The sequence below is a fragment of the Oncorhynchus tshawytscha genome, linkage group LG10, assembly GCF_018296145.1.
Source record: "Oncorhynchus tshawytscha isolate Ot180627B linkage group LG10, Otsh_v2.0, whole genome shotgun sequence".
Classification (NCBI taxonomy): Eukaryota; Metazoa; Chordata; class Actinopteri; order Salmoniformes; family Salmonidae; genus Oncorhynchus; species Oncorhynchus tshawytscha.
Window position 1 is genome coordinate 27,752,171 of NC_056438.1, and position 26,386 is coordinate 27,778,556.

The 26,386-nt window shown below is 44.7% G+C and overlaps 1 protein-coding gene across 1 annotated transcript in view; it reads left to right on the forward strand.

Moving 5' to 3' along the window:
- Positions 1 to 25,375, forward strand: part of LOC112261013 (mitogen-activated protein kinase kinase kinase 11) — a 29,513-nt gene extending 4,138 nt beyond the window's left edge. The window contains exons 2-9 of the mRNA XM_024436374.2: positions 13,992 to 14,172; positions 16,807 to 16,955; positions 17,403 to 17,578; positions 19,332 to 19,578; positions 22,601 to 22,717; positions 24,235 to 24,397; positions 24,526 to 24,632; positions 24,912 to 25,375. Coding sequence (XP_024292142.2) covers positions 13,992 to 14,172; positions 16,807 to 16,955; positions 17,403 to 17,578; positions 19,332 to 19,578; positions 22,601 to 22,717; positions 24,235 to 24,397; positions 24,526 to 24,632; positions 24,912 to 25,234 — 1,463 coding nt within the window. The 3' untranslated portion in view covers positions 25,235 to 25,375. The remainder of the gene's footprint in view (positions 1 to 13,991; positions 14,173 to 16,806; positions 16,956 to 17,402; positions 17,579 to 19,331; positions 19,579 to 22,600; positions 22,718 to 24,234; positions 24,398 to 24,525; positions 24,633 to 24,911) is intronic.
- Positions 25,376 to 26,386: the final 1,011 nt, after the last annotated feature.

Here is a 26,386-nt window from a genome sequence, read left to right on the forward strand (position 1 = left end):
TGGAAAGAGAGGGGACTCATGGGTAGGTGTCAGTGAGAGGTTGGGAGAGGTGACATTAAACTGAAGAGTGAGAGAGCGGGAGGGAGGAGTTTAATACTCTTTGTTTGACCACCAGACAACAGAAAGCTAAATAAAACCGTTATGAGCTGAACATAACAGTATGCCAGTGGAAGAGAGACCAGTAGCAGGTGACCCAACTGTAGTTTGTGACTATGGTGATTTCCCAATGGTTACCAATTAATTTGTGGTATTTCCGTTACTGAATTACGAGTTTAAGTCTCTCAATTCATATACAAATTTGATATCAGTAAAATCACTAACTTATTGGTAGGTCTACCATTACTTGTTACTTATTTAAACTTTCATTATCCTCCATGAAGGAGAGAAATTGGAAAATATATTAAGGATATGTAGGTATTTGGGAAAGGAATTAAGGCAATATTTCTTAAACTTACTGAAGGTAAACAATTTCTCAAACTAAATATAAATGTTGATTTTAGTTTGCATGGGTCATCACATCAACACTTGTGTTTTGTGTATTTCTGATAGCTTTTTAAGTCTATTTCTGGTAGATATTTTGTATGACCCATTTTCCATCTGTTTATCCAGAAATCAAAGCCTTTACTTATAGCACATTTTTAAGATGGAAAATGTATCTACACCTTAATTTCCCCAAAATATAGACTCTCTTCGCTTTCATTTGACACCAAATGTGATACGCTCCTATGAACTAACAATTGTTAGTGCTCATGTGTCCTTTTTTTTAGAGGGAAATGCCCCCCCACTGTTCAGACTGAGCAGACATCAACGAAACCCACTGGACTGGAAAACACCCATGTTGTGTAAAGAAAAGCTTTTTAAATGCAGGGTTTATAGGCTATATGGAGCGGCACATCCAACACAGTCCCTCTCTACCTCCTACCTTTATGTTTTTTAAATTTAATTATCTGAAGCTTTGTCCCAGGCCTGCCTTTACTTGTCTCTATCCTGCTGTTTGGGGAAGGAGATGTCTGTGTTTTAGAGAGAGAGAGCGAGAGATCTTCCTTCAGTGTTTCACCAGTCACTTTTTAAAGTGTACGGGTGAACCAAGGAAAGTATCAAGGAAAGGTGCACACTATTCAAGTTGGCGCCATTGAAAATGCAATGAGGTTCGAGCTTCTAAAATTGGACACAAGCCACTGACACACAGAGAGGCCTTACATTCAATAAGACAGTAAGTGAAAGGAGAAAGGTTGAGAAAGGTCAGGTTCAGAGAAAGACGTTCACCACACGATAACCATGATTTTAAAAGGGAATTAAAGGCATTGTTTAGTGGACTGTTGCAATTTTTTCCAGCCAAAACTCTATTTCATGTAGATGACATGTTCTAGAAGGGTCCAGACCAGTAGTGGTGCGTGGGTAAAATCACTGAGGAAGCCAAGTCAGTAAATAAGCCACATTACAACTTATGTTGTGATAATTGCATTGTTTTGCTATATAACAACCGCGATATACAATCAGGCCATGACAACAGAAGACATCGATCACACAGCGGCAAAATAAATTCAACTACACGTTGCTCTCCGGTTTTGTGATGAAACAAATATACATCTGTCCGGTGAAGTCCACAAAGCAAACGATGCATCGAAACAGATACTTTTGGTCATGTAGTGCATGTGGACAACTGCTCTTCGAACATCTCATTCCAAAATCATGGGCATTAACATGGAGTTGGTCCCTCCCCTTTGCTGCTATAACAGCCTCCACTTTTCTGGGAAGGCTTTCCACTAGATGCTGGAACATTGCTGCGGGGACTTGCTTCCAGTCAGCCACGAGCATTCGTGAGGTTTAGCATGGATGTTGGGCGATTAGGCCTGGCTCGCAGTTGGCGTTCCAATTCATCCCAAAGATGTTCGATGGGGTTGAGGTCAGGGCTCTGTGCAGGCAAGTCAAGTTCTTCCACACCGATCTCAACAAACCATTTCTGTATGGACCTCGCTCTGCGCACGGGGCATTGTCATGCTGAAACAGGAAAGGGCCTTCCCCGAACTGTATCCACAAAGTTGGAAGCACAGAATCGTCTAGAATGTCATAGTATGCTGTTGCATTAACATTTCCTTTCACTAGAACTAAAGGGCCTAGCCCGAACCATGAAAAATAGCCAAAGACCATTATTCCTCCTCCACCAAACTTTACAGTTGGCACTATGCATTGGGACAGGTAGCATTCTGCTGGCATCCTCCAAACCCAGATTCGGCCGTCGGACTGCCAGATGGTGATGCGTGATTCATCACTCCAGAGAACACAATTCCACTGCTTCAGAGTCCAATGGCGGCGAGCTTTACACCACTTCAGCCGATGCTTGGCATTGTGCAGCTGCTCAGCCATGGAAACCCATTTCATGATGCTCCCAATGAACAGTTCTTGTGCTGACGTTGCTTCCAGAGGCTGTTTGGAACTCAGTAGGGATAGACAATTTTTACTAGCTTCAGCACTCTGCGATCCCGTTCTAAGAGCTTGTGTGGCCTACCACTTTGTGGCTAAGCCGTTGTTGCTCCTAGACATTTGCACTTCACAATAACAGAACTTACAGTTGACGGGGACAGCTCTAGCAGGCAGAAATTTTACAAACTGACTTGTTGTAAAGGTGGCATCCTATGATGCCACGTTGAATGTCACTGTGCTCTTCAGTAAGGCCATTCTCCTGCCAGTGTTTGTTTGTCTATGGAGATTGCATGGCTGTCAGCAGCTGGTGTGGCTGAAATAGCCGAATCCACTAATTTGATGGAGTGCCCACATGCTTTTGGGTGTATTTATAGTGTATATCATCTGTAGAATGGTCAAACAAGTTCAAGTTTAGTGTTACTGCAAGTCAGCACAAAGACAACAGTATTCCAGTATTCCAGCACCATTTCAATTTAGTATTCCAGCATAAAATCAACAAGACTATGTACAAACTTAAATATACCAAAAACAATTTAGTCCAATCAATGTTGCTAAATATCATGCTTCTGTCCATGGTACTGATTTGTGGTGTGTGCGTAAGTTAGACAAGACATGTTGACTCACCCTACTTGTAGACTGGTTGAAGGCCAATGCCATCCTCTCTTTCATGTTGGCAAAATGTTGATGGCTCTCTCATTGTTAGTTTTTGTTGTCATAGTCTGCCTAGCTAAAATGCTTGCTAGCCTGACTTCCTGGCATGGGCAACAATGAACCACTAAGTTAGCTAGGTTAACTTTAGCATACTTGTCTACAGATTGAACTTCCATCGTCTCAGGCCAGTGGCACAACAAATAAATGTATGTTTGGATCAGAATCGCCTTCAAAATCATTGGCCTGTACAGAGAATGAAGTCAAAACCAGAAGTCCAAATCCCCATCTCCATCCATGGTTTTAGGAAAGGGACGATTCAGAAAGTTAGCTACCGCAGGACATCAACACAAGCAGACCAGAATCTGACACGTTTTTTTTTTCTGAAAATGGCGTTTTTCCTAGGAAGTGATTTTTAATTGGTCTGAAACAAAATCCAAACTGGCCACCAGGACAACCCACAGTTGCGCTCAGCTCAATGCTGATTGGTTAATTATTTTATAGTTATTCTTTTATCAAGGGAGGCCAAATGCTTGTTGGCATCAGTCAATCAAACACTACGGCGGCAACATGTTATACTCTTTTGGTCCAGACGGGTCCAGACATCCTGAGACGAGGGGTGCTGTTTCCCTCGCTCGGGTGATTTCTCCGCTGAGATTCAGCCACTTGCGAATTGACAGATGATGAAAACACAAAGAGACGAAAAATACATTTTTATATATTTTTTTGTTGGTCAAATATTTGGGGAAGCCCGGCTTCCCTTGGCTTCCACGAATACACGCCACTGGTCCTGACACACGCATTTTGTGATTTCACATGTTTTTGAGAAACTTACCCCAAACAGAAAGTCACTTCCTCATCCCTGTTGTGTAGTCTGGGAGGTCTGACAAAATGTAATCTAACGTTGCAGATACATTTCGGAATTCGCACAATTTCATGTGTAGAACATCTGAAGACCTGCATCACTATACTGATCGCGTTGCCGTTTCTAAAATGATGTATTTGGGTGTTTTTTTGGGGGGTCCCCCATACTACAAGGATATGGAAGGGATTTGCTGTTTTGGGGTAAAACTTGAAATCACAAACGTGTCTGGATGCTTTAACAGGCCATTTACATCCAAAAATAGAGATTTGGTTGTAAAAAAAATGTCAACGTGTCCATTTTAAGGGTGAAAGACACTTTCTATAGGTGTAGAGATTTTAGAAGATAAAAGCCTGCAGCTTTGTTACAAATCAGTGAAGCTGATTGTACTTACTGCGTGAATGGAAGATGCTGATTGAACAGGATCATTGAAGAAGGTGCACACAGAGGAAGGCCTTGGATGCAGGCCAGAACTAGACTTCTGTTGAAAGTAAATACAGAGGAAGGCCTTGGATGCAGGCCAGAGAGGCCAGAACTGGACTTCTGTTGAAAGTAAATACAGAGGAAGGCCTTGGATGCAGGCCAGAGAGGCCAGAACTGGACTTCTGTTGGAAGTAAATACAGAGGAAGGCCTTGGATGCAGGCCAGAGAGGGCCTTGGATGCAGGCCAGAGAGGCCAGAACTGGACTTCTGTTGGAAGTAAATACAGAGGAAGGCCTTGGATGCAGGCCAGAGAGGCCAGAACTGGACTTCTGTTGGAAGTAAATACAGAGGAAGGCCTTGGATGCAGGCCAGAGAGGCCAGAACTGGACTTCTGTTGAAAGTAAATACAGAGGAAGGCCTTGGATGCAGGCCAGAGAGGCCAGAACTGGACTTCTGTTGAAAGTAAATACAGAGGAAGGCCTTGGATGCAGGCCAGAGAGGCCAGAACTGGACTTCTGTTGAAAGTAAATACAGAGGAAGGCCTTGGATGCAGGCCAGAGAGGCCAGAACTGGACTTCTGTTGGAAGTAAATACAGAGGAAGGCCTTGGATGCAGGCCAGAGAGGCCAGAACTGGACTTCTGTTGGAAGTAAATACAGAGGAAGGCCTTGGATGCAGGCCAGAGAGGCCAGAACTGGACTTCTGTTGAAAGTAAATACAGAGGAAGGTACAGCAGAGAGGAGCCTCTTCCTCTCGCATTCCCAGTACCAGCACACACACACACACACATACCTTGGGACCCCTTATCAGTCAGTCATTGACACCTCGGCCCTCAGATACACACAATCAGTCATAAACACATTGGCTCACGCACATTATATTTACACCCACTAGAAATATACACTATAGTTTGAAATCACGTGGGAAATTCCACACTAAGCATTGGTGGAGTCAAACTAAATTTAATGGCCCTTTAAAAAAAAAAGTTTTTTAAAGAAGAACTACGGTTTGAGTACATCTTGGAACAACATGTTTTTCTTTTCTTCCCAGAGTGGATAAGTATCTGATATACTGGTGGTATACGGATGTGTTTTTGTTCAGGGTCCTTAGCGCCGCAACGCAGCACACTGAAAACATCCCCTGTGTTGCTCTGCACTCCCAGACACACACTGGCAGTCTCTCGCTACTTACACACTCGTTCTCACACACATCAACATTCCCAAATTCACTGAGGAGAATTACGAGGGCAGTTTGGACATTTAGCCTGTAGTGGCGGCATGTGAGGTATTCAGGCCAGGATGTAGAGACATTTTGAACTTGATAAACTCCTGAATTGCAACCCGTATGTATTTCTATAACTCTGGCATGTTGGCTTTCATCATCTGTAGCAGGGGCTGCTGCGGCAATAGAGTAGCTTTGCCAGTCGAGTCTATTGTCAGAGACAAACAATACTAGGCTAAAGTGTGCTGATCTAGGATCAGGTCCCCCTGTCCTTGTCATCTTTTTCACAATGATCTAGGAAGGCAAAACTGATTCTAGATCAGTACTCCTCCTCTGAGATGCTGTATGAATACAGGCCCTGATATGGACATTTTGAAAGTAAATCCAAGAGGTATTGTATGTAAATTAAATGGTTAGAGATACCAATGGGGCTTGACCGTTATGGCCAGTTAGTCACTTTTTGCTAAGTGGTAGCTTTACTTTGTAGTTAACTGGGTAAATAGGTCATGGGATGAGTAGGAGGAGATGGTACTCGTAAATTCAAATCAATAACTCATCTGCATATTCAAACCTGAAAGCAAACTATATTCTATTTTGTGAAGGAAATAGCCTCCAACTGGAATGAGATCCTGGTCTTGGAGATAGAAACAGGTTGGATGCTAAATGTAGCCACAAATCGATTTAAATAAATAACCTTGCTGTAGGTCAATTCCCGTCTTCTATTTTCAATCAATCCGTAATAAAAAATAAAGTAGAACACAAAGTTGATAGCCGTTCTTGTTTGTCGCTGTTGGATGAAACGACAACGTTCCAACCCCCAATCTACAGTAGCAAAACGCAGCCGACAGACAGTGGCAAGGAAATACTCCCTCGGACAAACCTGTCCTTTTATCCTTTTCACTGACCGCTTCAATACCAGTGTGTTGCTGCCTAACAGGAATCACCTGTGATTGGGTGGCAGTGCCAGGTTCTGTGTAGGCTATCAGGGCAGGGCTCAGCTGCTTTCCCATTGGAACAGTGTCTGGCGGACTGTGATAAGAGTGCAGTAGGCCCAGGAGGGGTGAGGGTAGCTGGCCTCTCCTCTAGCTCTGTGTTCCCTTCTCTTTATTTTGGAAAGGCCGGGCAAGCTGCATCCTGAGATCCCAGGGTCTGATTGGCATAGGGAGGGAGGGGGGCAGGTAGGAGCTGGCACGGGATTCCCATACACACACTGTTGGCTTGGATACATGCATGCATGGATATACACACACATGCACGGACAGTATGTGTGTACACACACACACACACACACACACAACTAATAGTTCCAGAATAATATGCTGTGTGGAACAGAGAGCAGGAGGATGAGGGCCTGGACAACACAACTCCAGTGAATGAGAGGAGTGAGGGACCAAACGAGACACTAAGGTCACACCACAGAAGATGTGGAGAGAGAGTTCCAAAACCGAGGGAATCAGGGAGATGTCTTTTCCAGGCTTCCAGCTAGTTCTCTCACTGGCTTGGTTTGGCATCTTTTCTAAAGTGAGCCGATGGAGAATTCTTACCATTGGTTGATATTTGGCTAGAACGATTTGACTAATTGTCCTGTTGTTATGCTTCTCTGTACATCCTGTATGCTTCTCTGTACCTGAGCATTTGTATGTGTACATGCAGCTGTTGTACCAGAGTCGAGCAGTGGAGGCTGCTGAGGGGAGGATGGCTCATAAAGATGGCTGGAACGGCACAAACGTAGTGGCATCAAATGCATTGAAAACATGTTTGATACCACTCCACTTATTCCAATCCAGCCATTAACCACGAGCCTGTCCTCCCCAATTAAGGTGGCACTAACCGGTGGAGTCGAGGTATGCTTATCATACCGCTACATTTTTGTCGTCTCTCTCAGTAAGTTGAAACCGATTTTGATCTGTTCCAGTGCTGTTCTGCGCGATTGTGCAAACATTAGTGAACATTTCTTGTAAATCAAACCTTGATAACTAGCTAGATCAATGCACGACACGGGACCATCACATTGTACTATGTTGCATAAAGGGGACCGTCTTTCAAAAAAAAGTAGGAAGTAACCGCCCACTTATACACCAGCCACCTCTGACCCGACCTCCTGACCTCTACACCCTGTGAGGTTGACCGCGGTTTGACTCCCAGGGTCTGAGTTTCCTAGGATACCAGAGAGGCCGGCGCGAAAGGGCCGACTCCGCCGCAAAATCTGTCAGCGCGAGAATAAAGCACGAAGCAGCCCGAATTAGTCTTTTTCTGTATGGAGGTCAACGAGAGTGTCACATTACGTCAACATTAACATTGTATTGCTCATTTGCTCAAGTGAGGCTTATTTGATCAAATAGAGGTTTCGTAATATTTAGGTTGTTACAAATATCCTGATATAAGTGGACACACGTGGCATCCTGGCAACTTTGAGTTAAAATATATATATATATTGGAGTTGTGCCTGTTGTTCACATGCCCTCTCATGAACTAGAATGTTCTGCCTCCTGCCTGCCTTCCGCCTTTGCTGACATGTATTCCCATTGGTAGAGCAGACAGTCCAAAATCTAGATCGTCTTTGAGGAGGCTGAGCTAATGGAGGTTAAACTTCAATGACTGATGTTAGTGTTGTCAGCTTTACTGCTTCTTGTGAAGAGAGCGAGAGAGAGAGAGAGACTTGTAGCTATGTTGTACCATTGTTGTTTTGTATAGGTGATTTTAGCTTTTACGCACTTTAGCTGCCAAGAGGAAAATACTCAATGACTAGACTTGGTGTATGTTATGAAGAACCCATTGACAGAGCAATCCCTTAATGCGCCCTTCTTAAGAGGAGGCCTAGGGTCTGAGGAGAACTTGTCTTTTTATAATGCCAAGTAACTAAATGCCCTGTTAATACCACATCAACTCTAATATGTTTCAGGTTAATCACGAGTTGTGTTCTCTTGCAAGTTGCTGTTTTGCTGCTTTTCGTCCATATCTCTCTGTGTCTCCCTCTCTCTTTCGGTTTCTCTCACTCTCCATCTCCCTCTATCACTATGTCAGTGTTAGAGGTTGCCAGACTGTCTGTCAGCCTATGGCTCTGTCCCTCAGGGGACAAAGCTCCCGTTCTTCGTGGGGAAAGCCCCCTCCCCTGTCGGAATTCTCCCTCGCCTACGGGCAGAGAGCAGAGCCGGCCCAAACACACAGGAGGGGAGGGCAGAGAGAGATGAAATCAAATAAAAGTGTATTGGTTGCGTACACACATTTTTGCAGATGTTATTGCAGGTGCAGTTTCTAGTTCCAAACAGTGCAGTAATACCTAACAATACACACAAATCCCCAAAACATATCAGAATGAGCCATGTCTGAGTCCGGAATAGAAATATATCTATATAATGGCTTGAATAGGCAGTATAGGAATAGAAAAGATGTGTACAGCAGTAATTCTATAGGATGAGGCTTGACTAGAATACATATGAAGTGGGTATAACAGCATGTAAACATTATTAAAGTGACCAGTGTTTAATGACCATGTACATAGGGCAGCGGTCTCTAAGGTGTAGTTTAGAGCAATGGTTCACACACACACACACACCAACCATAACATCAGCCAACAGCCATGATCATATAGGGAACTCGGTGCAGCTTTCAACTTACTCTTAAAAGTTGTAAAAATAAATTGGGTAGTGCATCATCACTTTTCCTCTTCTCATGCCAGTCACTGCTGCCCTTTTCTATAGACAGTATTTTATAACTTGTCAGAAATGTTCAGATCAACTAGGGTTGAAGGTTCTTGATTTTTACTTTTTTTTTTTTTAGGCCATATTGTTGTAATTTTTGTTGTCACTCAAATATCACATCAATACACATTTGACACGGCAATGTGTATAGAATCACTCGAAAATGTGCTTTTAAAACTGCAACATTTTCTTTGCACCCCATGACAGAATGTGTAGAATTGCAGGAAATAAGCTTTAAAACCTGCAAAATTCTCTCTACCAAGAAGAGGGGTGTGAACAGTTTGTGTCATGAACAATGCTTGTGCCCATAGAAATAGATGTGCTTAAATGCAGTGGTTCGCGCATTCAGTTTTGAGAGCGAGGGAGATATGGAAGCAGAGAAATAGAGTGTAGTGAAGTGATGGGGTAAGAAGAGAGAGAGAGATGAACAGTAGTTTGGTGCAGCTGGCCACTTTTTATGAATTACAGGTCAATGTCATGCTACTAATGAATTGAGTCAAGCTGGCAACACAGGTGAGCTTCTTATGTGTGCGTCCTGCCAACAGAGATTTAGGATTTCATGATACCCCCGGCCCTTATTCCGTTACCCCTTTTCCTTTCGAGATATGCCCGCTGAACACCCAAAATCTGTGTGCAACTCGCTACACTTCTTGGATCGACGTGCCTCTGAAGAATGCAAACGTGTGTTCTCTCATAAGCTGCTGTGGAAATGAAATGGGGCCACAGCCCTTCCTTGGTGGTGCGTGAAGTGCATGTCAGTGTCAGTCTCATCCACACTCTCTTGAGATGTCAATAGCCCGAGTGCCCCTAAAAAAGAGAACACAATATTTTTCTTCCCACATACAAATATGCGATAGAGCTTCCCTTCCATAGAGATATTCTGTTGTAGATAGGCTTGGCTGGTTTACATGTCTAGGGTCATTTCAGTGACTACCTACTCTCTTCTCTCGCTCTCTCTCTGAACAACAAACAATACTAAACAGAGTCCCGTTGCCATGGGGATGTAGCTTCCGTGTCGCAGGCGTCTTTGTTTGGTTGCCCTGTCTGTGTCAGGAGGTTGTCTGGGGCTGGGCAGGCTAGCAGGGACCAACTCTGGGTCTAGTGCCACATGTCCTTGTTCACCTTATTCCCAATGAGTGACCAGTTAACTGTTACTATAACCTTACATAGGCCTGCAGACAGGACAAGTCGCGTATTGCACCCACACTGCTCGCGCGCGCCAACGAGAGTCTGCGACGCCAAGGACTAAAATACAAGTCATTCCTATTTCTGACGCAGATCGCACTGAAAAATGTATCTTGCGTTGCTCGCGCATGCCACGTGTCTGGTCTGGTCTGGTCAGCGTGTTAGACTTCTAGTCTGGTACATCGGTTTAGTGAAAACCGAGATATGTCATGCCGTGGATGTCCATTTAAAAAAAAAAAATGTTTATTTATTTAACCAGGTAGGCTAGTTGAGAACAAGTTCTCATTTACAACTGCGATCTGGCCAAGATAAAGCAAAGCAGTGCGACACAAACAACAACAGAGAGTTACACATGGAATAAACAAGCGTACAGTCAATAACACAATAGAAAAAAAGAAAGTCTATATACAGTGTGTGCAAAAGGCAATAAATAGGCCATAATAGTGAAGTAATTACAATGTAGCAGATTAACACAAGTGATAAATGAGCAGATGATGATGTGGAAGTAGAGATACTGGTGTGCAAAAGAGCAGAAAAGTAAATAAAAACAATATGGGGGTGAGGTCGGTAGATTGGGTGGGCTATTTACAGATGGACTATGTACAGCTGCAGCAATTGGTTAGCTGCTCAGATAGCTGATGTTTAAAGTTAGTGAGGGAGACATAAGTCTCCAGCGATAGTTATTTTTATTTATTTATTTTTTGCAATTCGTTCCAGTCACTGGCAGCAGAGAACAGGAAGGAAAGGCGCCCAAATAAGGTGTTGGCTTTGGGGGTGACCGGTGAGATATACCTACTGGAGCATGTGCTACGGGTGGGTGTTGTTATCGTGACCAGTGAGCTGAGATAAGGCGGAGCTTTACAATGGTTACATACTAGAGCAGTTCACGGTTTGTGGTTCCAGCAGCCAGTGATATCGAGGGGAGAATGGTGTGGTCATGTGTTGGGAGGGGCCAAAGGGTGTCTTAATTGAGGATGTACTCTGCCTCAACACAGGAAATGGAGGAAGAATATTGAGCGTTCTGATGCTGCTGAAACGCTGTCTGTGTCTGTACGTCTCGATCATTTTTCTTTTTAGTTACTGCAAGTTATTCAAGCCGCCACAGGTCAACAACCCTGGCAGACACTCGACTCGGTCAGTTTATTGTCGATAACAACCAACCCTCTCTCATTGGCGCGACTGATTTGATTCACTCACCCATATATCCCAGATTCCTCTCCAGCTGTCTCAATCAGTTGCCGGAAGCCAAATGACCCCTGTTAACCCCTGTTTCTAAAAATAGGATTCGGCTTAATCTGCCTCGTAAAGCACGCCGGTGAAATGGATCCTCTGTTTCGAGGAAGGGCCAGAGCCCTTTGGTCCAATTGGCGTCACTTCCTGGAGGTTAGGTCACAAGAGCAGACCGAGAGGAAATGGAGGTTATTGTCCAGAGCTTGGGTGTGTCCCAAATGCCACCCTATTGCCTATACCTATGACCATGGCCCATTGGGCTCTGGTCAAAAGAGGTTGCTATTTGGGACGTAAGCTTGTTTTGAAATGTGCTCAACACTAGTTGACTGACAAACTAGTTAGGTTTCATTGAAGAGAGTACAATAGATTAGTGTGGTAAGTATTTATCCCATCGAGGGGCTGTATACTAAAGGAAAACAACAACAAGAGGATGGAATGAATGGAGACTTGTTTTATTGTTGTTTACATTTCTGCTACAAGGAGGACGAGCCAATGAAAAGTCGATCGATCCAGTTTGGTTTGGTTTTTAATTTAGTCGCCTGATAACTACTAAGACCATGGGTTTTCGTGGAAATCCTATGAAGAACAGGAAGTCCATGGAAGTTTTTCTGACGCACATAAATGACAAAAATAAAACGGTTGATTCTCCAGAAAGACAATACAGAGATGCAAAGGGACGGAGGGCATTTGTCTGGTTCTCATCCCACAATCTCATGCCATGGATCTGTGGCACGTCTGTTCACATTGAACACAGCTCCCATACCTGTGTCTGTGCTTTTAGATACGCCAATGGTATCTCTGTGTACGTATGTTTAATTGACACTGTGGGTGTGTTCCTATGGTATCTCTGTGTACAGTGTGTATGTTTTAATTGACACTGTGGGTGTGTTCCCATGTGTGAACATGTGTCCACTGTTCTCTCTCTGTCTTTCTAGTTGTTGAAATGTGTGTGTGTGTGTGTGGCCGAGCCTGCACAGTGTGAAGTGATGGTGCCAGAGGTTCATTGTGAGAGCTGAGCCTTTTCACAATACCCCCCCACCCCACACTCTTGTGATGCATTCCTTTGTGACGTCAAACACGGCGCAGCGGCCGGCCTGCCTGGCAGAGCACAGGATGTGTGCAGAGGGAGGGAGCCAGAGACTATAGCGTTTGTGCGTGTGTGTGTGTGTGCGAGAGAAAGAGAGGCCCGATACAGAGAGGGAGAAGGCAAGAGACGACAGACAGAAAGAAAACATGCACTTATACACTGAAAAAAACAGAAAGTGTCTGGAAATAGCAGAAGGCTTACTTCCCCATAAAATAAAAAAAATGATTCCATAATTCCGACTCTCTGTCTTTCTCTCTGGACGTTGGCTGCCCGTCTCTCACCCTGAGGTTACCCATTTGGGCTGCCAAAGGGGAGGGCATAGACCCGTCCTAACACATGCGTGTCATTCTAAGGCGTATTTCCAGAGCTTTCGCCTCTTCTCACCTCGCACGCGAGAGGAGGGAGGATGCCTGACCTCAGGTTTGCATGCTGAGGCGGAATAGGCTAATCCAAGGCCTCTCAATGCAGGCTGATTGTGCCTAGCATGTATTGCCCGTGCATAGCATAGCTAACCATCACATGAAGACGTGCAGGTACAAGGGGCCGAGAAGATGAGTATCAGGACATAAAATGAACGTGCCTCTGTATTCCATTAGCTCAGTTCTATTCCAGAGCGTATCATTCTAGATATCTATGATGAAAGGATGATATGTGCCCATTGTCTTGTTATAGAGCGGGATGTTACTGTATAGATATAGGTCTTATCAGTGTTCCTTTCTTCTTCTAAGTCTGATCTCACCGATCTAAAAGAATAAAGGGAAGAGGATGTGAAAGGCGTGTGTCTGTGTGTGTGTGTGTAGGGGGGGTCACGAAGTGGCTTAATACTTAGTTATGAAAAGTTCTAAATCCCCTTTTGCAATGATGCATTATAATTACTTCATGCATTTAATAGTTTAATAAGAGTGTTGGAGAAATCCTTTTTTTTCCCTTCACACCCACCTTGCTTCATACGGTCGGGACGAGTGTAAATATTATTTCGGTTTTGCTTGTCTTTTCCTAGTAGCACTGATTCTGCTGACAGTTGCTTTATTGCTGAAAGTGTTTACTTTACTATGACTCCGTCCCTTGGAACCTTAAGTTGAACGCGCTTAACTGTAAGTTGCGCTGGCTCAGATCATCTGCCACGTCTCTAAAATGTAAGTGTTTTTTAAAGGAGGATGTCTCAATCAAAGCGTCTCTTGCTCACTTTCCTCTCTCTCTCTCTCTCCCAGTCCTCCTGGCCCAGCCTATGGAGAATGATTGTATGGAAGGGATAACCCTGAAGATCACAGACTTTGGCCTGGCGCGGGAGTGGCACAATACCACCAAGATGAGCACGGCGGGCACTTACGCCTGGATGGCGCCGGAGGTCATCAAGTCCTCCACCTTCTCCAAGGGCAGCGACGTCTGGAGGTAAGGGGGCTTGTAGGTGTGTGTGTTTGCGTGCGCGCGTGTGTGGGGGGGGTGGAGCAGTACATGATGACAAGAGATGCCAACTTCCCTGTTGAGAGATGCCAACTTCCCTTCTAAAATAATTGAATAAAAAATATATGACGAGACTATTTATGGGCCAGGACTGTGGGAACTTGTCCCCCTCTCCACCTTCTCTGACAGTGATATAATAGGGATGGGTTGCAGGAGGGGTACAGCCATGTGATAGCAGCAGCACTTCAAAGCCTGCTCTGTGCTTTGTGTGAGACGTGTCAGGCACACTGTCCTATTGTCCCCCTGCATGGACCTAGAGAGGGAGGGAGGTAGGCCACACAGCAGACCTGACCACAACCGTTTATCTGTGAAGGGTGTGGTTTTTTCTCTTTTCTGTGTGTATGTGTATTAGTGCTCATGCATTTTCGTACCAGTGCCACACACAGGAAGTGTATCCAAAATAGCACACTGTACACACATCTCTTTCTCATGCTCTCCTGAGACACTTCACTATTCCCAAACTAGCTTTTTCTGTTTTACTTTGCATATGTTAATGAGAGGGTGTTATGAACCTGGTATGAAAATGAGGGCCAATATTGACCTCTTCTATTCTCCTTTATCCATCTCCGTGGTTGTGTCCCAAAATGGCTCCCTATGTGCTTTTATAGTGCACTATTTAGGAAATAGGGTGCGATCTGGACATGCTGTAGCCCTTCTTCATAAAGCTGTAGATTTCCGATGCTGGCAAAAACAGAGCCGCGGAGTGGCAGAGTAATTAAAGGACTATATTAAAACGCTGCAGGCTACACTCCCCACTTACAAGACAGCCTACAGCGCTTTCGGAGGAGCGTGTGTGTGGAACTGTGAAATTGAATCAAATCAAATGTTATGTCACATACGTCGAATCAAAGATGGACCTTACAGTGAAGTTCTTACAACTCTTAAACCAACGATGCAGATTTAAGAAAAATACATGTTCAACTATTTACTAGAATAAACTGAAGTAAAAAAGAAAATAAAAAAAGGTTAAAAAAAAAAGAAAATAAAGTAACAAATAATTAAAGAGCAACAATAAAATAATAGCGAGGTTGTATACAGGGGGTACCGGTTCAGAGTCGACGTGCGGGGGCACTGGTTAGTCCAGGTAATTGAGGTAATATGTACATGTAGGTAGAGGTAAAGTGACAATGCATAGATTATAAACAGAGAATCAGCAGCATAAAAATGGGGGGGGGTACAATACAAATGGTCTGGGTAGCCATTTGACTAGCTGTTCAGGAGTCTTATGGCTTAGGTTAAGAAGCCTTTTTTGACCTAGACTTGGCGATCCGGTACCGTTTACCGTGCGGTAGCAGAGAGAACAGTCTATGACTAGGGTGGCTGAAGTCTTTGGCCATTTTTAGGGCCTTCCTCTGACACCGCCTGGTATAGAGGTCCTGGATGGCAGGAAGCTTGGCTCCAGTGATGTACTGGGCCGTTCGCACTGCCCTCTGTAAGTGTCTTGCGGTCGGAGGCCGAGCAGTTGCCATACCAGGCGGTGATGCAACCAGTCAAGATGCGCTCGATAGTGCGGCTGTAGAACTTTTTGAGGATCTGATGACCCATGCCAAATATTTTCAGTCTCCTGAGGGGGAATAGGTGTTGTCGTGCCCTCTTCACGACTATCTTGGTGTGTTTGGACCACGATAGTTTGTTGATGTCTTATACTTCTGGGTATTTGTGTTTATGGTTAGGTACACGTTGGAGCAACGACAGTCCTTTTTTGCGAATGCGCACTGCATCGATTATATGCAACGCAGGACACACTAAATAAACTAGTAATATCATCAACCATGTGTAGTTATAACTAGTGATTATGATTTGATTAAGTTTAATGCTACCTGTCAACTTACCTTGGCTTCTTACTGCATTCGCGTAACAGGCAGGCTCCTCGTGAGGCAGGTGGTTAGAGCGTTGGACTAGTTAACCGTAAGGTTGCAAGATTGAATCCCTGAGCTGACAAGGTAAAAATCTGTTGTTCTGCCCCTGAACAAGGCAGTTAACCCACCGTTCCTAGGCCGTCATTGAAAATAAGAATGTGTTCTTAACCGACCTGCCGAGTTAAATAAAGGTGTTTAAAAAAAATTTTAATGGCCAAAATCGGCATCCAAAATGACCGATTTCCGATCGACCGATCGGTCGACCTCTAATGTATGCATGTGACCCGCCCCATCATGTTTTTATTGTAGTAAGCTAATAGGTATTGCTTTATTCCCTGTTTTTGTCTTTATGCATGTTTTAGAGAAGCGTAATGCTCTTCCATGACCGTCATTATTGCATATAATAAATACATAAATGATTATATTAATAACGTATAGCATAGTTGCCATCCCTCCACTTCAGCTGTTGATATCATTTGCATGCACTGTATGTGTGTGCTATGTATGTATCATCGATGTACTGTATGTATAGCATCAAACTCATTCCATTCCACATATTTATTTCCAACGGCTTCATCAATGGCTTCATGATTAGTTGACTAATTGAATCCGATGTGATTTAATACCAGAATGACCAGGGACTGGTTAGAGAAACTTCCCTAACCTTCCATTGATGCCTCCTCTCCCCCTCTCTCCTCCCCAGCTATGGTGTTCTTCTGTGGGAGTTGCTGACAGGAGAGGTTCCCTACAGGGGCATAGATGGTTTGGCTGTGGCCTACGGAGTGGCTGTTAACAAACTCACCCTCCCCATCCCCTCCACCTGCCCAGAACCCTTTGCCATGCTCATGGCAGGTAAGTGTCCTTTGTGCGTGCCTGCGTGTGTGTGTTTTAAATTTGGTGCAACCATAATTCTCTGTTCTCCATTTCCTCAAACCTGGAGGCTGAATTTCAAAAATAATGTTGCGTAAAATGTCAGATTTGGTCACGCGCAGGAAAAACATTCCGAGCTGCTGGTTAGGTTGTGCAATACATTGAGGCTGCTGCTCAAGGATGTTGTTAGTTTGAGGTGATTGTTAGATTTGTTAAAGGCACTAAAGAAATAATTTGATCATCAGTCGTGTAAACGGACTTGACAATGCCTAGCCAAATTACAGCCATAATGCGCTTTAAGTTGTAGATTTGTTTGTGCATGAATTGTGTCATGTCCTGACCTTACAGGGTTATGTAAGCTTTGGTAGTGGAGTACCCGTAATTGGCATGTTATTATAATTTGTCTAAACTCAATGTGTCTGCCTTCAGAGTGCTGGGATCAGGACCCACACCACAGGCCCAACTTTGCCTCTATCTTGGTTCAGCTGACGGCTTTGGAGAGGCAGGTGGTGGAGGAGATGCCTCAGGACTCCTTTCATTCCCTACAGGAGGACTGGAAACTGGAGATCCAGGACATGTTTGATGAGCTCCGGGCCAAGGAGAAGGTGAGGGGAAACGGGTGTCTTTTAGAGCGAGGCTGGGAGACCGTGACTGTATGGTTATTGTGTGTGTGTTTTTTAAAATAGAAATGGAGAAGTATGAGTGTGCTTGTTATTGATGCACGTAACTGGAGAACCCCTTTACCTTTTCCATATTTGGTTACAGCTTGAATTTAAAATGGATTCGATTGAGATTTTGTGTCATTGATCTACACACAATACCCCATTAATGTCAACGTGGAATAAAACCTGGTAACTCAAATGTCTTGAGTCAATAAGTATTCAACCCCTTTGTTATTGCAAGGCTAAATACGTTCAGGAGCAAATATGTGCTTAAGAAATCTCAAAAAGTTGCATGGACTCATTCTGTGTTCAATAATAGTGGTTAGCATGATTTTTGTAGCCTACACATACACTCTGTAGCCTACACATTATCTGTAAGGTTCAACACAACCACAGATTCAACCGCGAAGACCAGGGAGGTTTTTCAATGCCTCACAAAGAAGGGCACCGATTTTGGTAGATGGGTAAAAAAAAGAAAAAATATCCCTTTTGAGCATGGTGAAGTTATTAATTAGACTTTAGATGGTGTATCAATACACCCAGTCACTTAAAAGATACGGGTGTCCTTCTCCTTCCTAACTCAGTTGCTGGAGAGGGAGGAAACTGCTCAGGGATTTCACCATGAGGCCAATGGTGATTTTAATAAAACAGTTAGAGTTTAAAGGTTGTGATACGAGAACTGAGGATGGATCAACAACAATGTAGTTACTCCACAACACTAACCTACATGACAGATTGAAAAGAAGCCTGTACAGAATACAAATATTCCAAAACGTGCATCCTGTTCCCAACAAGGCACTTAAGTAATACAGTAAAAAAACAAATTGGCAAAGAAATTAACTTTTTGTCCTGAATACAAAGGAGTTACGTTTGGGTTATGCAAATCTAACACATCACTGAGTACAACTCTTCTTATTTTCAAGCATGGTGGGTGGATGCATCATGTTATGGGTATGCTTGTCATCGGCAAGAGCGAGGGAGTTTTTTGGGGATAACAATAAACAAAACACTGCTATAAGTGAAGGCAAAATCTTATAGGAATACCTGGTTGTCTGCTTTCCAACAGACACTGGGAGAGGAATTCACCTTTTTAAGCAGGACAGCAACCTTAAACAGAAGGCCAAATCTACACTGGAGTTGCTTACCAAGACAACATTGAACATTCCTAAGTGGCCTAGTTATACAGTTTTGACTTAAATCCGCTTGAAAATCTACGGCATGACTTGAAAACGGCTGTCTAGCGATGATTAATAATCAACTTCACAGAGCTTGAAGAATTTTGTACAATCCAGGTGTGCAAAGCTCTTAGAGACTTTTCCTCAAACTCACTGCTGTAATGGCCGCCAAAGGTGCTTCTACAAAGTATTTACTCGGGTGGGAATACAGATACTTCTGTATTTAATTTTCAGTAAATTTGCAATCATTTCTAAGAACATGTTTTCACCTTGTCATTATGGGTTATTGTGTGTAGATGGGTGAGAATTATATTTAATCCATTTTGAATTCAGGCTGTAACACAACAAAATGTCAAGGGGTATGAACTTTCTGAAGGCCCTATGTATGTGTGTATGTGTGTGTGTGTGTGTGTGTTAATAAACACAACTTGTATTATTTTGTGTGTGTTTTACGTGTTTTCTATAAACGCTAACACCGCAATAACAGCAGTAACTACAACCGAGATCTCCCCTGTCTCCAGGAGCTGCGTTGTCGCGAGGAGGAGCTGAAGCGCGCGGCGGTGGAGCAGAAGTCCCACGAGGAGTTCCTCAGGCAGAGGGAGCAGCAGCTGGCCCAGTGGGAGCAGGATGTGTTCGAGAGGGAGCTCAGTCTCCTCATCCTGCACATGAACAACCAGGAGAAGCCCAACGTCAAGAAGAGGAAGGGAACCTTCAAGAAGCACAAGTTGAAGGGCAGTAAGAACGGAGAGAAGATCAGCATGCCCCAAGGTGAGGGGGGGGGGGTTCGGGGGTGTCTTGAAATAGGAAATATTGGTCAGTTGGTTGGCTAGTCTGTGAGCCAGGTTGGCAGAGTAGGAATCAGTCAATCAGTCGCCATTTTGAAATCCATTGAGACCTGGCTGAGAAAGCAGCTACGGTACTTATCATTGTACTTAGTTCACCTCAGTTCACCTCACACTAATTCACCACTTCACGACCGAGTGTGCGGAAGTATCACGTACTGTACCATCATATCTTACAATTAGAGGTCGACTGATGAATTGGAATGGCCGATTAATTAGAGCAGATTTCAAGTTTTCATAACAATCGGCAATCAGTCATTTTGGATGCTGATTTTGACAAAAAAAATTTTTTAACACCTTTATTTAATCTTTATTTAACTAGGCAAGTCAGTTAAGAACACATTCTTATTTTCAATCACAGCCTAGGAACAGTGGGTTAACTGCCTTGTTCAGGGGCAGAACAACAGATTTAGACCTTGTCAGCTCGGGGATTCAATCTTGCAACCTTACGGTTAACTAGTCCAACGCTCTAACCACCTGCCTCACGAGGAGCCTGCCTGTTATGCGAATACAGTAAGAAGCCAAGGTAAGTTGCTAGCTAGAATTAAACTTAATCAATCATAATCACTAGTTATAACTACACGTAGTTGATGATATTACTTGTTTATCTAGCGTGTCCTGCGTTGCATATAATCGATGCAGTGCGCATTCGCGAAAAAGGACTGTCGTTGCTCCAACGTGTACCTAACCGTAAACGTCAATGCCTTTCTTAAAATCAATACATAAGCATATATTTTAAACCTACATATTTAGCTAAAAGAAATCCAGGTTAGCGGGCAATATTAACCAGGTGAAATTGTGTCACTTCTCTTGCGCTCATTGCAGGCAGTCAGGGTATATGCAACAGTTTGGGCCACCCGGCTCATTGCGAACTAATTTGCCAGAATTCTGCGTAATTATGACATAACATTGAAGGTTGTGCAATGTAACAGGAATATTTAGACTGATGGAAGCCACCCGTTAGATAAAATATGGAACGGTTCCGTATTTCACTGAAAGAATAAATGTTTTGTTTTCGAGATGATAGTTTCCGGATTCGACCATATTGATGACCTAAGGCTCGTATTTCTGTGTGTTATTATGTTATAATTAAGTCTATGATTTGATAGAGCAGTCTGACTGAGGCAGCAGCAGGCTCGTAAGCATTCATTCAAACAGCACTTTTGTGCGTTTTGCTAGCAGCTCTGCTGTTTATGAATTCAAGCCTATCAACTCCCGAGATTAGGCTGGTGTAACAATGTGAAATGGCTAGCTAGTTAGCGGGGTGCGCACTAATAGCGTTTCAAACATCACTCGCTCTGAGACTTGGGTGGCTTCGAGGGTGGCTGTTGTCAATGTGTTCCTGGTTCGAGCCCAGGGAGGAGCGAGAAGAGGGATGGAAGCTATACTGTTACAATGGCAATACTAAAGTGCCTATAAGAACATCCAATAGTCAAAGGTATATGAAATACAAATGGTGTAGAGAGAAATAGTCCTATAATAACTACAACCTAAAACTTCTTACCTGGGAATATTGAAGACTCATGTTAAAAGGAACCACCAGCTTTCATATGTTCTCATGTCCTGAGCAAGGAACTTAAAATTTAGCTTTCTTATATTGCACTTTTACTTTCTTCTCCAACACTTTGTTTTTGCATTATTTAAACCAAATTGAACATGTTTCATTATTTATTTGAGGCTAAATAGATTTTATTGATGTATTATATTAAGTTAAAATAAGTGTTCATTCAGTATTGTTGTAATTGTCATTATTACAAATACATCTTAAAAAATTGGTTGATTAATCGGTATCGGCTTTTCTTAGTCTATATAATGGTATCGGCGTTGAAAAATCATAATCGGTCGACCTCTACTTACAATAGCCGTCCAAAAACCCGTTGATATGTGTTGCTAACTGCATAGGTTTTCACTAAACGGTACGTTCTAAAATAGTAGGTAGAACTAGAAGTACACAGTGTGTCGTTTTAGTAAGCCCATAATCTACTATAGGGTCCCTTTCTCCTGTAGACTACTCCCATTGTCTACGGATAAGAAACTCACCATAGAAGCAAACCCACTCACTCTCTCTCATGCTGCGCAGTCGTCATGCGTCATTTTATTTTATTTGACCTTTATTTAACTAAGTCAGTTAAGAACAAATTCTTATTTTCAATGACTGCCTAGGAACAGGCTATCTGCCCTCATACGGGCACACTCAGCGTTTCTCATACAGATACGCTCCCTCTCCTTCCAAATGCGCACAGACTCTTACCGCACGCGTGAGTACTGTCTGTGTGTGGGTAAACTCTGTGTATGCATGTTCAGTCTGTGTGCGCACTTGTTTATGCATAGGAGTGTGTGGCATATGTCTGTGTGAGGTGTGTTTTGGAGGCTGTGGTCTTTCCCAGCAGCAGGGTAGTGATTTGATGGGGGGTTGATGAGAGGGACATGGGGCCAACTCAACCACGCCTCTGGGCTTCCTGTCACCCCTGGCTGGCCCTTCTCTCTCTTGCTCTATCGCATTTCAACCTCCACACCCACAAAGATACATTATCCTGCTACGCAAAGCCAGGACAGACATCCTTCAGGCGTCTCGTGTTTTCGTTTAGCTTGGCCTCGCAAATGACCGTATTCTCATGGCATTACATGGAAAAAGAAATTCAGACACCCACTCCACCACATTAAACTATTTTCAAGGAGGACCTAGAAAAACAATTTTGCCAAACACAAGCACATGTTAGCTCCTTGCCTGTTCGATTCTGAGTCATGTTCAGTAGGGCACACCACAGCAAAAGGCTTTACAGCGGTAAAATAAATCTCTGTTCTTATTGTTGCACAAGATCCGCTACTACATCCCCGTTTACTCCGTTTTCAAAACGTTTTCTCTCTACTGAACAGGACCCAGGATTGTGATTTGATTGTTTCTGTGTGTGTGGCCTGTTCTCACATCTGGTGTATGTCTCTTCCAGACTTCATCCATAAGATCACAGTGCAGGCGTCTCCAGGGCTGGAGAAGAGACGCAACTCTCCCGATCTGGGCTCCGGCACCTCTCCCTCCTTCGGCCCACGCTTCCGAGCAATCCAACGTGAGCGTGGTCTCTCTCTCTCTCTCTCTCTCCCCACCACACATACACACACCCTCTCAGTTCACACACTAGCACACTAGACATTGTCTGTTTACACACACCCCATCCTTGCTCACTTCACTCAGCCCTTTACATTCCCTCTCTCCTTCTCTCTCTCCTTCTCTCTCTCCCCTTCTCTCTCTCTCCCCTTCTCTCTCTCTCTCCCCTTCTCTCTCTCTCTCGACTGGGACAATGGCTGTCCCAGTCCAAATATTATCCGACTTTGTTTTAATAAGGGATCAGCAGAGTATTTGCTTTAGCCTTCAAGTTCTATGTCTGCGATGTCCTCTTTCTACCAGATAGGGGAGTCCTTCCTCCATGTGTTTTAATGTCAGCATTTTTACATGCATGTCCTGTTCCACATTCAATGCCTTTTTACTGAATTCGATACCAGCCAGAATGAATTGGCCCGAGTGAGGCTGTGTCGCATTTGAGTAAGAGCACTGTTCTGGAGTCGGCGCTAAAGACACGTGCGAATGACTGTTTTCCCCTTAGTGGGGGAATTCTCCCCATAGATCACACATGTCTACAGGAATGTGCTGCGTCGCAACAGACTGAGAGGGGTTTTCCCAAAATTCCCCATAAAATAGGCCTAACCGCTGCGGTTGAGTTTAAGAGCACAATTTAATTTATATGAATTATTTGATTGGTTTAGCAGTTTCAAAAACCATCTGTTTGATTCATTTATGCATTAAAAAGTGGGTTGAGTTCATGGCTCGGTAGTAACGTGTCTGCCTAATGGTAATTTTCACGGCTTGCGAGTGCGGCTGTCATTTGAAATCTATTTCCTTATTTAGCGAACATCTGTGCTAGCAATGTCAAAGCAGACGATGGCTCATTGAATCCAGGGGCCGTATGGGTAGAAATGTGTTAGCGCTTTAGCATCTTGCTAGCGTCTTAGCGTCTTCTCACAGCATCGCTCCGCAGAGGTTTCTGACATGCCGTGCCTGACACGAACTTGATAGCATTTTGCGTCTCCGAGTCGGAAACCCCCTCTGGGATGGCATGGCTGTTGTGTGACGACGCTGCGAGAGCTGTTGAGAATCATGCAGTGTTTGTTTAACATTAGCGTAACGCTCACACAGAGTTAGCGTCGCTAGCCCCAAAGGGGGTTAGAAAGTCTGCTGTAAGTGTGTCAGCACCAGGTGGAGTCTTACTTCTGTTTTTGCTCTCTTTGTTCCCACCCATTCTCTGTTTCTCCCCCGTGTACTTGCTTCCGCTGTTCCACACTGTTCCAGTGACATGTGAAATCTTTGCTTGAGCCCGGAGCACATCACCTGTTCTGGTGCACGGTGGCACACACGTATCCCAGCTAGAGAAAGCAATGTGTTGTATAAGACCACTCTGTTTGATTGTTGTGTGTCACCAACCTATGTCATGGTGCTTGTACCAGAGGTGGTCTTGAAATGAAATGTATTGTGTTTGTTCATGTAAGTGTGTTTATTTTATGAATGCTCTCTCTCTCTCCTCCTTTCCAGTGAGCCCCAGTGAGAACAACAGGGCATTTGGTCTGAGCTCTATGTGGCCCCTGGAGGGCCCTCCACACAACAAGCAGGCTAATGGGGACCGGCTGGGCCCTCACTGGAGGCCCCAGAGCCCCAAGAGCCCCAAAGTCCTTCGCTTAAGCCCCCAGGAGAGCAGGTAGTGTAACCCTCTCACCTCTCCCTCACACCCCTCCATACACAGGGCCATATATGGATTTTTATTTTTTTACCGTATTAGCTAAAGCAGAACGAGTGTGTTTCGAAGTCATTGTGTGTGTGTTACAGTCTTTCAATGAGAGCCAAACTCCTGGATATGGACAGCAATGAGAACGGAGACTCCAAGGATGACTTTGAGGAGTACAGACCCTCCACGCCACAGCCTGCCCAAAACGGTATGCTCTTCATCACTACCATATTCACATGCACACACACCACCTCTAGCCTAACTAAGTGGGTCACAGCTGATTGTAAATTCTAAATTAGTATTCTGTATTCATGAGCTGACCGACCTACCTCGCTCGCTTTCTCCCTCTCGCTACCACCATCTCTTTCCCTATCGCTCTCAATCTCTCTCTCACGCGCTCTCTCCCTCCCTCCACTTCTCTCTCTCCATCAAACTCTCCATCTCCCTCTCTCTACCTTTTTCTCGCACTCCCTCTCCATCTCCCCAGGCTCCTCAGTGAAGGAGCCCCCCAGGCCTTCTCTATCTCATGGGGATTCGGGCAGTGAGGAGGGGCTGGAGGGGAGTTCCCCGGCTGGTTCCCCAAGGCCCGAGCACCGCTCCCTGGGAGGCCTGCTGAGGAGCACCCACCGGGCCCTACTGGGAGGAGGCTCTCTCCTGGCCTCTGTGGCCCTGGGACGACACTTGGACGTGCCACACATCCCCCCCAGGGTGCCCCCCCGGACTAACCCCCACCACCACCCCCCACAGGAGGTCAACATCACGGCCCCCAAAGTCCCCTCCTCGGACCCCCTGTGGTGGATGACCTTATAACCTTCTCCAGCTCGGAGCCCTTACCCCGGCCCCTCTTTGACTTCCCCTGCGCCCTGCACGCCCCTGAGGTGAAGCCCCTGCCCCTCACGCCGCCTCCCCCTAACCCCCGGGAAAGGGCCTGCCACAGGCATGCCCAGGCCCTCCAGACACCCCAGAGCCCCCAGGCTCCCCGGAGCCTCCATCACCAGACCCAGGAACAGGCCAGCCCAGGAGAGTGGGTCTGCCACAGGCATGCCCGGAGTCCCCAGCAGCAGAGCCAGGTCCTGGGTCAGGCTAGCCCAGCGGAGTGTGCCCCTTCCCCCCACCACACCAACGGGGCGCCTGTCTGTGACGCCTGGGGCCACGGGGCGGACAGGAGGAGGAGGTCCAGCCAAAGCCTGCTCTCAGCCTCTCAACTAGGTGAGGGTAAACACACACGCACCACAAATACAAATGCATGCAATGCGAGCAACACATTGACGCAAGCACAGAAATATATATACACACACACACACAAACTCCCTCACCCCACTTCCCTTCCCCCTCCAGACAGGGGATTTTTTTTATTTCATCATTACAGAGCAAAAACTAACATCTTATCCATATGCTTACATGTACGTAAGCGCAGCTCAGTTCTGACCGTTACTTCTCCAGTCAGTGATTTAACGATGGTGGAACAGGAGCACTGCAAATGTAATAGATTCTCACAGCGAATCTAAGGGGTGTTTTAAAGCGTTGCCCTCCGGTGCCATTTTGATATGCTAACTTCATATCTAGTCGCAACACTGTTCTCTCTAAGGATGCCGTCTTGGAACTGCCTCGAGCTGATCATCAAGCCTGCGTCTGCTTGTAATGCTGCTAATAACTTTCGTCTTAGAGCTAGAATCAAACAACTCGTCAACTCTTGACATGCACGCGGCGGTGAAAAGAACATAAAACAAGTAGCAAATCTGTTACCCTGTGCCCCAATATGTTTGTTCTGATATTGACTTAGAAAACACACAGGTTGTTGGCAGCATAGAAATGAAATTACTGGAACTGGGGAGGAAAAAAAACTCTGACTGCAGCAAATTGACTGCAATCTCACGGGTCCACTCAATATGCCTGAGTGATTGTGTTTCTATACTTTTGGGTGTTTTTTTTTTGTGGAAGTTCCAAATGGCACCCTATTCC